This window comes from Oncorhynchus kisutch, linkage group LG19 (genome assembly GCF_002021735.2).
Source record: "Oncorhynchus kisutch isolate 150728-3 linkage group LG19, Okis_V2, whole genome shotgun sequence".
NCBI classification, from domain to species: Eukaryota; Metazoa; Chordata; class Actinopteri; order Salmoniformes; family Salmonidae; genus Oncorhynchus; species Oncorhynchus kisutch.
The window spans coordinates 34,209,723-34,222,210 of record NC_034192.2 but is presented as its reverse complement, the minus strand read 5'-3'; the positions used below and the strand labels follow the sequence as shown (position 1 = coordinate 34,222,210).

At 44.9% G+C, this 12,488-nt stretch overlaps 1 protein-coding gene across 3 annotated transcripts in view; it reads left to right on the top strand.

The window, feature by feature from the left end:
• LOC109864734 (fibroblast growth factor 13) overlaps window positions 1–12,488 on the top strand; it is a 211,953-nt gene that overhangs the window by 186,840 nt on the left and 12,625 nt on the right. For all 3 annotated transcript variants that reach the window (XM_020452642.2, XM_031797770.1, XM_020452644.2), the window contains one exon: window positions 745–848. In XM_020452642.2, coding sequence (XP_020308231.1) covers window positions 745–848 — 104 coding nt within the window. The remainder of the gene's footprint in view (window positions 1–744; window positions 849–12,488) is intronic.

Sequence of the window (12,488 nt, the reverse complement as noted above, 5' to 3'; positions counted from 1 at the left end):
ACTGAGACATGATTTCGCTAAATAGTATTCATTGGTGGATAAACAGTGTGCCTACAATATTCTTCACAAGTTAGACTTTTTCCCTCCATTTGTTGACAAGATTGTCAACAAATGTAATGTAACTCTCTCTTTCCCAGTAGGTCCCTCGAGTCCTGTGGACAATATTTAATAGATATTGTCACACTGATATAAATGATTCGGGAGACAGACGCAGGAATGCGTAATAGTTTTTTTTTACGACATGTCGTGTAAAGGCACAGGGACAAAGACCAAACAAATACTATACAAAAACACAGGGTTGAAACCCAAACAAAAGAGCGAGGAGTACCTCGAATAAATAACCCATGTGCACAATGATTAACACACGGGACGAGACCGTAATCATCTGCACAATCCACAAGGGCACAAAAGCCCAAAACACACAGCACAGGTAGTCACATGCACCAACGGACATTGGAACAATAATCGACCGACCAATGGAAACCAATTATATACAAATACAATCAGTGGGAATAGGGGCCAGGTGTGCGTAATGAAAGTTCCGGAGGGATCCGTGACAGATATCTTAAAAAAGCTTTGCTTTTCCTGAGGGTGCTTTTTTATTCTTTCAGTTTTTAATTGTTATTCTTTTTAAAAATCATTTTATGTTCGTTGTGAAGTAAATATTTCCGTTTTTATTTGTTTCAGCATTGCATTCCATGTCAGAAATGTGCTATATAAATAAAGCTTGATTCTCTTCCCCAGCCATATTCAACCTCATTCCAGTGGGGCTTCGAGTGGTGGCCATCCAGGGAGTTCAGACCAAGCTCTACCTGGCCATGAACAGCGAGGGCTTCCTGTACACATCAGTAAGTCTCTCAAACACACACATTCTCACAGTAGTGCTAACCTCTCCTGCTCTCCCTGGTAGAACACAGGGGCTTCATATTGGTCAGCTTGCAGGAAATGTCTCAATCCCTTTCCTAACCTCACAGTCATTAAGAACTACCTCCAAGAAATATTGCTTCCTTCATTTCTCCCTGTTACTTTCTGGCACAAACCCATTTGCAGTGCATAGTCAATACTACATCATCGCAGTGCATGCAGAATACTCCCACCATCATGACATGTTTCCAAGCAGGTGTCCCCAGTTGTGTACCATCTGTGCCCCAGCCATGCCTCTCTCACCAGGTGGCTAGAGTGGGTGTGCAAGCCCAGCTGGCAGCATGATTTGTTGTGGCGGAGGTGATGAGTGTGTGTATGCCTGCTAATGTGAGAATGTGAGTGTGTGTAGGTTTACAGGCATACAGATGATCACTGGTAGTGATGAGGGCATAAGAGGTGTGTGTGTGTGTGTGTGTGTGTGTGTGTGTGTGTGTGTGTGTGTGTGTGTGTGTGTGTGTGTGTGTGTGTGTGTGTGTGTGTGTGTGTGTGTGTGTGTGTGTGTGTGCGCGAGCGCGTTGGGGTGGGGTGGTTGTGCCCCGTGCTTATGTTACCATAGTACTGTGGTGGTTAATTTCTTTACTATCAAATGAGGAGAGACATACTTATCACACAAGTCAGAGTTGTACTTAAACCAAATCTTTAATCACTTATTAATAAGGAGCAGGTCAATACAACACACACATATAAAGTGAATCGATTGAGTGTTCTGCGATAATGATGGCTGGTCATGGCTGGTCGACGATTCACGATCAAATGATTAGCTGAGAGCCCCGAGACAAAAGTACAAAGGTATTTTATAGCCAAGATACACCCCTTTCAACCTACATGACGAACAACAGATGTATAGAATGGGTCACAAGGTTAAGATCTGTATGAAAGATACCTATGATACATAGCAGACAGTATCTGCTGTGTCAACAGTGTTCATTGTATAGAGACCAGTGTCTGTCCCTTCGACTCCAAACTGGAACCATCTCTCCCTGGTACCATATAGAACAGAAACATTAACTCATGCTCTGGAATGCTCTTTTATCACCCAAAATACATCGTAAATCTTCTGTCAGTGTTATCTCCCAGAGGCCCATCCTCTGTAGAACACACACACAATAGTTAAGAATACTCTATTCTGTTGCATAACACAACCATTTGATCCAATAAAAGTATTATAACATAATCTTGCAATTTTGCTCTCACAAGTACCCCCCTCCCTGCGGCTGACCCTCCGGACCGGCTGTATGGAGCTAAAATGCCGGGTTACTATGGTGACATTGACATCTGGAAGAAACAGATGCAGTATGTGGGCTGCATGGAGCCATGGCACACTCCCTCCATCCTATAGAGAGAGAGAGAGTCTATGTCATGGAAAGGGCAGGTGTTCTTAATGTTTTGTGCACTCAGTGTAGACTGACCAGGTGAATCCAGGTGAATATCCCTTATTGATGTTACTTGTTAAATCCACTTCAATCAGTGTAGATGAAGGGGAGGCAGGTTAAAGAAGGGTTTTTGAATCCTTGAGACATGGATTGTTTATGTGTGCCATTCAGAGGGTGAATGGGCAAGACAAAATATTGAAGTGCCTTTGAACGGGGTATGGTAGTAGGTGCCAGGCGCACCGGTTTGAGTGTGTCAAGAACTGCAACTCTGCTGGGGTTTTTCTCACTCAACAGTTTCCCCTGTGTATCAAGAATGGTCCACCACCCAAAGGACATCCAGTCAACTTGAAACAACTGTGGGAAGCATTGGAGTCAACATGGACCAGCATCCCTGTGGAACGCCTTCGACACCTTGTAGAGAGCATGCCCAGGCAAATTGAGGCTGTTCTGAGGGCAAATGGGGAGTGCAACTCAATATTAGGAAGGTGTCATTAATGTTTTGTACACTCAGGGTACAAACATGAAAACTCTCCAAATTGTGCATTTCACAATTTGATCAACTACAACTTTAGAATCCGTTCTCAAAGGCCGAGGGCTTCTTGGCCATAAACAGCCCTTGGCTGGGATTCAATCCGATTTGCACTTTGGCAAGAATTCACCGTTTAATGTTAATGTCCGATTCAGCGTACATATGCAGTATTACCGTGAATGTGGGAACATTCCCTTTAAAAGCTGCGTTGCCCACAAAATCCTGGCCCTTGTCTAAGCCTGATCTGACTGTAGTTGTGGCCCTTGTCTCACTAAGCCTGATCTGACTGTAGTCGTGGCCCTTGTCTCACTAAGCCTGATCTGACTGTAGTCGTGGTCCTAATCTCACTAAGCCTGATCTGACTGTAGTTGTGGGTCTTGTCTCACTAAGCCTGATCTGACTGTAGTCGTGGCTCTTGTCTCACTAAGCCTGATCTGGCTGTAGTCGTGGCTCTTGTCTCACTAAGCCTGATCTGACTGTAGTCGTGGCCCTTGTCTCACTAAGCCTGATCTGACTGTAGTTGTGGGTCTTGTCTCACTAAGCCTGATCTGACTGTAGTTGTGGGTCTTGTCTCACTAAGCCTGATCTGACTGTAGTTGTGGGTCTTGTCTCACTAAGCCTGATCTGACTGTAGTCGTGGCCCTTGTCTCACGAAGCCTGATCTGACTGTAGTCATGGCCCTTGTCTCACTAAGCCTGATCTGACTGTAGTTGTGGGTCTTGTCTCACTAAGCCTGATCTGACTGTAGTTGTGGGTCTTGTCTCACTAAGCCTGACCTGACTGTAGTTGTGGGTCTTGTCTCACTAAGCCTGATCTGACTGTAGTCGTGGCTATTGTCTCACTAAGCCTGATCTGACTGTAGTAGTGGCTCTTGTCTCACTAAGCCTGATCTGACTGTAGTCGTGGCTCTTGTCTCACTAAGCATGATCTGACTGTAGTCATGGCACTTGTCTTATTAAGCCTGATAGATAGTACAGTAGAAGGAACCTTACAGCCTGAGTGTTATTAATAATCACATCACAATTAACATTATCACAGAGTAGAAAGATATCCACTGGGATTGATAAAGCTGAGTACGCCTGAGGCGAAAAACTGAGAAATTATACAAATAAAATACCCCACCCCACCTCCCCTCCTTCCACTGTAATGAAAACCATATACACTGAGCTGTTGCTTTAATATCATTTCATTTAATAAAGATGGATATTGTGTGTGTGTGTGTGTGTGTGTGTGTGTGTGTGTGTGTGTGTGTGTGTGTGTGTGTGTGTGTGTGTGTGTGTGTGTGTGTGTGTGTGTGTGTGTGTGTGTGACATTTATCTCACCTGTGGTGGTGAATCATAGAATAAGCTAAACCGCTTCCTGATTGTGAATGTGTGGTTGTACTATTGTTGGGGGGCTAAAGATAAAGAGCCCCTCTGCTCCCTCTCCTCCTCTGCTCCCTCTGCTCCATCTTCTCCCTCTCCTCCTCTGCTCCATCTACTCCCTCTCCTCATCTGCTCCCTCTCCTCCTCTGCTCCATCTGCTCCCTCTCCTCCTCTGCTCCATCTGCTCCCTCTCCTCCTCTGTTCCATCTGCTCCCTCTCCTCCTCTGCTCCCTCTCCTCCTCTGCTCCCTCTCTTCCTCTGTTCCATCTGCTCCCTCTCCTCCTCTGTTCCATCTACTCCCTCTCCTCCTCTGTTCCATCTACTCCCTCTCCTCCTCTGCTCCCTCTCCTCCTCTGTTCCATCTGCTCCCTCTCCTCCTCTGTTCCATCTGCTCCCTCTCCTCCTCTGTTCCATCTGCTCCCTCTCCTCCTCTGTTCCATCTACTCCCTCTCCTCCCTCTCCTCCTCTGCTCCATCTGCTCCCTATCCTCCTCTGTTCCATCTACTCCCTCTCCTCCTCTGTTCCATCTACTCCCTCTCCTCCTCTGCTCCCTCTCCTCCTCTGTTCCAGCTGCTCCCTCTCCTCCTCTGTTCCATCTGCTCCCTCTCCTCCTCTGTTCCATCTGCTCCCTCTCCTCCTCTGTTCCATCTGCTCCCTCTCCTCCTCTGTTCCATCTGCTCCCTCTCCTCCTCTGTTCCATCTACTCCCTCTGCTCCCTTCCTCCTCTGCTCCCTCTGCTCCCCCTCTCTTCTGCTCCCCCTCTCCTCTCCTCCTCTGCTCCCTCTGCTCCCTATGCTCCCCCTCTCCTCTTCTCCCCCTCTCCTCTCCTCCTCTGCTCCCTATGCTCCCCCTCTCCTCTGCTCCCCCTCTCCTCTGCTCCCACTGTCCTCTCCTCCTCTGCTCCCTCTGCTCCCTCTCCTCCTCTGCTCCCCCTCTCCTCTGCTCCTCTGCTCCCTCTGCTCCCTCTGCTCCCCCTCTCTTCTGCTCCCCCTCTCCTCTCCTCCTCTGCTCCCTCTGCTTCCTTTGCTCCCCCTCTCCTCTGCTCCCCCTCTCCTCTCCTCCTCTGCTCCCTATGCTCCCCCTCTCCTCTGCTCCCCCTGTCCTCTCCTCCTCTGCTCCCTCTGCTCCCTCTCCTCCTCTGCTCCCCCTCTCCTCTGCTCCTCTGCTCCCTCTGCTCCTTTTCTCCCTCTGCTCCCTCGCTCCTCTGCTCCTTTTCTCCCTTTGCTCCCCTGCTCCTCTGCTCCTCTCACTCATTACCACATAAAACAGTAAAAAAAAACGTTTAAAAAAACTTCAAGGTCGTGTTCAATTGCTCTAATTTCTCTGATGATTTGTTAAGGTTGTATTCATATGTGTGTTTATCTTTGATCCCGACCTGTAGTAATGTTAAAAGCAGTCATTACTTGCCATGATAACAACACATTGCCTAGTGTGCTAAACCTTTATTTAGCACACTACTGGTGATTATAGCCTTGAATTTAGCATGCACACTTATACAGCCACCTACAGACTGAGATTTCTTAACCCTCCGGCAGCAACATAGCTTTTAGCCTTGTAAATTCGATGATAGTGGTCGTTGATGTGGAGGGAGGAGGCAAGGTTTTCCATTTGAGCTGAATTAGCGAGTGGATTGAATTTAATCTGTATTCAGCAGGGTGTCTGATAACCTCGTGTGGCTGAGTGCTCAGTGCTGTTATGGTAAACTGTAAACTTACAGAAGGGGGGGGGGTTGAGGGGCTTAGCCAATGGCTGGCCAGCCTTTCAGGGAGATTCCCAATCAATGGTGGACATAGGCTAGCCAGGGAGACTGATGGCTGCTACTGTGGTGTTGCTTCATCTGAGGAGCTTTGTGTAGAGCCCTGCACAGGCATGAATTTTCAGCCCGAGCCCTACCCATGACAACGACGTTCAGACCCTACCCTACCCAGGTCTGATTCCTTCTGCCAAATGTATGGTCTTAGTCAGATATGACTGTACTGCGCAGCAGAGCACATGCCTATGGGTCAGCTTCAAAATGTTAGTGATCAATTTAGTGATGCCCTGCCCGTACCCTAGTTATTGATGAAAACCCAGGCCTAACCCGGCCCTTACCCAATGTATAATGACGGGGCCCGTTGGGCTCTGGTCAGGTAGCAGAGCTCTAGCTGTTGTGAGAGTGGGTTTGTGAAAGTGTGTTTGAATACCTTCTATGCATTTTGTTATTACATAAAGTACCAGTCAAAAGTTTGGACACACCAACTCATTCACCTACTTATTTAAAAAAAAAAACTATTTTCTACATTGTAGAATAATAGTGGAGACATCAAAACTATGAAATAACTCATATGGAATCATGTAGTAACCAAAAAGGTGTTAAGCAAATCAACATATATTTTATATTTGAGATTCTTCAAAGTAGCCACCCATTGCCTTGATGACAGCTTTGGACACTCTTGGCAATTCTCTCAACCAGCTTCATGAGGTAGTCACTTGGAATGCATTCCAATTAACAGGTGTGCTTTCTTAAATGTACATTTGTGGAATTTCTTTCCTTCTTTATGCATTTGAGCCAATCAGTTGTGTTGTGACAAGGTAGGGGTGGGATACAGAAGATAGCCCTATTTGGTAAAAGACCAAATCCGTATTATTGCAAAAGCAGCTCAAATAAGCAAAAAGAAACAACAGTCCATCATTACTTTAAGACATGAAGGTTAGTCAATCTGGAACATTTCAAGAACTTTGAAAGGTTCTTCAAGTGCAGTTGAAAAAACCATCAAGCACAATGATGAAACTGGCTCTCATGAGGACCGCCACAGGAACGGAAGACCCAGAGTTACCTCTGCTGCAGAGGATAAGTTCATCAGAGTTACCAGGCTCAGATATTGCAGCCCAAATAAATGCTTCACAGATTTCAGGTAACAGACACATCTCAACATCAACTGTTCAGAGGAGACTACGTGAATCAGGTCTTCATGGTCGAATTGCTGCAAAGAAAACACTACTAAAGGACACCAATAAGAAGAAGAGCAATGGAAATTAGACCGGTGAAAATCTGTTCACATTTGAGATTTCTGTTTCCAACCGCCGTGTCTTTCTGAGATGCAGAGTAGGTGAACGGATGATCTCCGCATGTGTGGTTCCCACCATGAAGCATGGAGGAGGAGGTGAAATGATGTGGGGGGTGCTTTGCTGGTGACACTGTCAATGATTTAATGATTTAACCAGCATGGCTACCACAGCATTCCGCAGCGATACACCATCCCATCTGGTTTACGCTGTAGGAGAAAATTCATGACTATGGGTGATTTTCAAGTATCTAGACTCTTCTCCCAGAAGTAGTAAGCAGAATCAACATAAGGTTAATTAATAGACATGTGCAAGCAGAATAAAGGCTGAGCTCAGGTGAATGAACAGAGCTGGGTCAACATGGAGTTAATCACTAGACATGTAAAAAGAGAACGTAAGCAGAAAATGTATGCCTGTGCTGTTATAGGCCTGAGGGAAGTCATTACCTGGTCCTGTGACTATCATTGAGACATGCAATTGCATTATGTATGTATGCCAGTGCTGTTGTAGGCCTGAGGGAAGTCAGTGCCTGGTCCTGTGACTACCGTTAAGGCATGTGATTGTATTATATATGTATGTCTGTGCCATTACAGGCTTAGGGTTAGCCATTATGTAATCCTATGAGTATCATTAGACAGACACCTGCATTATGTGTGTGTCTTATTTTTTGTATCATTGCTATGGTTACGCCACCAATAGAATCTGTAAACAAGCTAGATTTGAGACAGAAAGATAATGGTGGCGAGAGGCCAAGGAGTGTTAATCATCTACATAGAGGGGAGTGACCATGTGTGTTATCTGAAAGTGGAAATCTATAAAGCCTGAGGTCTGTAACAAGAGAAGGCAGTTGTTCCATGGAATTGCTCGGCTTTGTTACTTTTTGTAATAAAGCCTATTTTAATCCACAAGCTCCGGTATCTGTGAAATATTTGATTCAATATTTCCACAGCAACGCTTAGTGGGACTATCATTTCTTCTTCAACGGGACAATGACACAACACACCTCCAGGCTGTGTAAGGGCTATTTGACCAATAAGGAGAGTGATGGAGTGCTGCATAAGATGACCTGACCTCAACCCAATTGAGATGGTTTGGGATGAGTTGTTCCGCAGAGTGAAGGAAAAGCAGCCAACAAGTGTTCAGCATATGTGGGAACTCCTTCAAGACTGTTGGAAAAGTATTCCAGGTGAATCTGGTTGAGAGAATTCTAAGAGTGTGCAAAGCTGTCATCAAGGCAAAGGGTGGCTTCTTTAAAGAATCTAAAATATTATTTGATTTTAACACTTTTTTGTTTACTACATGATTCCATGTGTGTTATTTCACAGTTTTGATGTCTTCACTATAACTCTACAATGTAGAAAATAGTACAAATAAAGAAAAATTCTTGAATGAGTAGGTGTGTCCAAACTTTTGACTGGCACTGAATATCGAAAGCATGGCAGTACAAGGTTCTATCCGCATTTTTGTCACAATTTAGTTGTTGACATAACCGTTTTCTGTTCAATGATCTAATCCTGAATGCTGATTGGTTAAAACTGCATTCCAGCCGGTGTCTATTCCACAAGTTACTACCGACTAACTCTATGATGTTAAAATGTCTATTTACTCTGTTCCATCTGACTGAGCAATCCAATGTCTCATCAGCCCATCCAAGCAATTTACAGTGCCTTGCAAAAGTATTCATCCCCCTTGGCTTTTTTCCTATTTTAAATGTAGTTTAAATGGATATTTATTTGGATTTCATGTAATGGACATACACAAAATAGTCCAAATTGGTCAAGTGAAAAGAGAAAAATAACTTGTTTTAAAAAATTCAACTAAAAAAAACCCTGGTGCATGCGTTTGTATTCACCCCTTTGCTATGAAGCCCCTAAATAAGATCTGGTGCAACCAATTACCTTCAAAAGTCACATAATTAGTTAAATTAATTCCACCTGTGGGCAATCTAAGTGTCACATGATCTCAGTATATATTCACCTGTTCTGAAAGGCCCCAGAGTCTGCAACACCACTAAGCATTGCAACACCACCAAGCAAGCGGCACCATGAAGACCAAGGAGCTCTCCAAACAGGTCAGGGACAAAGTTGTGGAGAAATAGAGATCAGGTTTTGTTTATGAAAAAATATCTAAATCTGAACATCCCAAGGAGGGCATTAATCAGAGAGGCAACAAAGAGCCCAAAGATAAACCTGAAGGATCTGCAAAGCTCCACAGCGGAGATTGGAGTATCTGTCCATAGGACCACTTTAAGCAGTACACTCCACAGACCTGGGCTTTATGGAAGAGTGGTCAGAAAAAAGCCATTGCTTTTTTTTTGGGTGTTCACCAAAAGGCATGTGGGAGACTCCCCAAACATATGAAGAAGGTACTCTGGTCAGATGAGACTAAAATTGAGCTTTTTGGCCATCAAGGAAAACACTATGTCTGGTGCAAACCCAACACCTCTCATCACCTCGAGAACACCATCGGCAGGGACTGGGAAACTGGTCAGAATTGAAGGAATGATGGATGTCACTAAATACAGGGAAATTCTTGAGGGAAACCTGTTACAGTCTTCCATAGATTTGAGACTGGGGCAGAGGTTCACCTTCCAGCAGGACAATGACTCTAAGCGTACTTCTAAAGCAACACTCGAGTGGTTTAATGGGAAATATTTAAATGTCTTGGAATGGCTTAGTCAAAGCCCAGACATCAATCCAATTGAGAATCTCTGGTACGACTTAAAGATTGCTGCACACCAGCGGAACCCATCCAATTTGAAGGAGCTGGAGCAGTTTTGCCTTGAAGAATGGGCAAAAATCCTAGTAGCTAGATGTGCCAAGCTTATAGAGACATACCCAAGAGACTTGCAGCTGTAATTGCTGAAAAAGGTGGGTATTTTTTATTTATTTATTTATTTCACCTTTATTTAACCAGGTAGACAAGTTGAGAACAAGTTCTCATTTACAATTGCGACCTGGCAACTGGGTCTACAAACAAACAAAACGAAGTACAGCTAGTTTGCAGTCTTTCCAGCTTCAGTTTGAAGTGATTGTGTTAACTGTGTTGGCTAGCTCCTCTGAACAACAGTGTCGTGATGAGTGAGCACATTTTCTATGACAGGCAAAATCACACCTCATTAGCTCATTGTTAGGGATGTTTCCAAATAAAGGTCACTAGAAACAACTTAAAGAAATGCAAATGCACCTACTTTGCTGTTATTCTGGCTGCAGTTTTTGATGTGACTGTAAATTAGCCGTAGTTGGCTAGCTACAGTAGCAAGCAAGGGATAAGAACATTGCCAGCCAGTTTGGCAATGGAACATTTAGAACGAACGTCCATAGATACAGAACAAAAAGACTGAACGACTGGGTCGTGTCTCTGGCAACCGAACCGATAGAACGAACGGCCAGCCTGCTTGGGTAGCAATACTAGATTTGTGTCAGGACTATATCTTGCGGAAGGAGGAAACAGTATGAAGAAATTCATCAAAACACATTTCTTTATGAAAATATGTCTATTATTTGAATATGTTTGTAACCCGTTGTATAAAAGTCATAATGCCCTCGAAGCCGGTGTTTGGAGGATATATTGTCAACACCTGTGCCAATATATCCTCCAAACACCGGCTTCTTGGGCATTATCACTTAAATATAAAACAATAAAAACTCAATTAATGTTAAGTTCAAAAGAATACAATATCAATATTGCTGAAGCTATTCAAACCAATGAGGGTTCGGAACTTTAAAGCCAATTACCTCAGAAGCATCTTTTTGCTGATAGAACCTTATAGTCCCAAGCTCTCGATATGTCTAATAGATGTACATATCATTGCATGTTCACATCGCGTACTCATTATGATATTTTGGTATATCACCTTTTACATAATCATCTACTGTGGTCGTGTGTGTTTGCTTTTGTCATCTGCTTATCCATGTTCTGTCCGCGTGAGGGAGAGAGAGTGAGGGAAAGGAAGGAGTGAGAGGAAGAGTGTTTAGTACATGTGTGGGTGAGCCAGGATGCGCCAGTGAAATGTATTCATCCAGCAGAGGCACAGTGTGGGACGAGAGGGAATCAATTAAACATGTTTTTTTCCTCCGTCCTCTCTACTCTCCTCTCTGCCCCTTTCTAGTTCTATTACATCCTGCCTCATATGTACTATTCAGCTCCTCGCAGTTTGTCACAACTGTCTTCTCCCCTTTGCTGAGAAATACAGATATCATAAAACAGGCTTTTCATGTCGTCGAAGGGAAAATATCTCCATACACACCATTGTCACTAAGATGTGGTGAATGTTTTTGCAGTGTCTGCAGACATTCTGTATGGTATGTTTTATAATCAGGTAGGCTATTGGCAATTAGTTACCCTGGTTGTACACCTTCCTAATATTGAGTTGCACCTTCTTTTGCCCTCAGAACAGCCTCAACATTGTCCCCCCCCCCCCCCCCCTAATTTCGTGGTTTCCAATTGGTAGTTACAGTCTTGACCCATCGCTGCAACTCCCGTACGGACTCGGGAGAGGCGAAGGTCGAGAGCCATGCGTCCTCTGAAACACGACCCTGCCAAGCCGCACTGCTTCTTGACACCATGCCCGCTTAACCCGGAAGCCAGCCGCACCAACTCTACCAACAGAGTTGGCAGAGTTGTCAGCGTGCATCAGTGTGCACCCGGCCTGCCACAGGAGTCGCTAGAGGGTGATGAGTCCAAGGACATCCCGGCCGGCTGGCCAAACCCTCCCCTAACCCGGACGACGCTGGGCCAATTGTGCCCCGCCCCATGGGTCACCCAGTCACGGCCGCGGCGACAGAGCCTAGACTCAAACCAGGATCTCTAGTGGCACAGCTTGCACTGCGATGCAGTGCCTTAGACCACTTGCACCACTCAGGAGGCCCCAGAACAGCCTTAATTTGTCGGGGCATGGACTCTACAAGATATCAAAGGCATTCCACAAGGATGCTGGCCCATGTTGACTGCAATGCTTCCCACATTTGTGTCAAGTTGACCTATAGCGTTGCAGTTCTTGACACACTCAAATCGGTGAGCCTGGCACCTACTACCCTGTGATACATGGTGATCATTGGAGTGTTCATTTGGAGATCACTGTCCTCTTTAAAAGGACGAGCTAACTAGTATAAATAGTTTCTGTGGTGTTTTTCCAGAGGTGCCTTTTGAAGTTTGGTCATTCGTTTTCCTGTGTGTTACTGGGGCTCCAGTCTTGTCTGAAGGGCCAGGGAGTTTCTTCCTCCTTCAAAAGGGAAGTTGGCAAGAAGATCC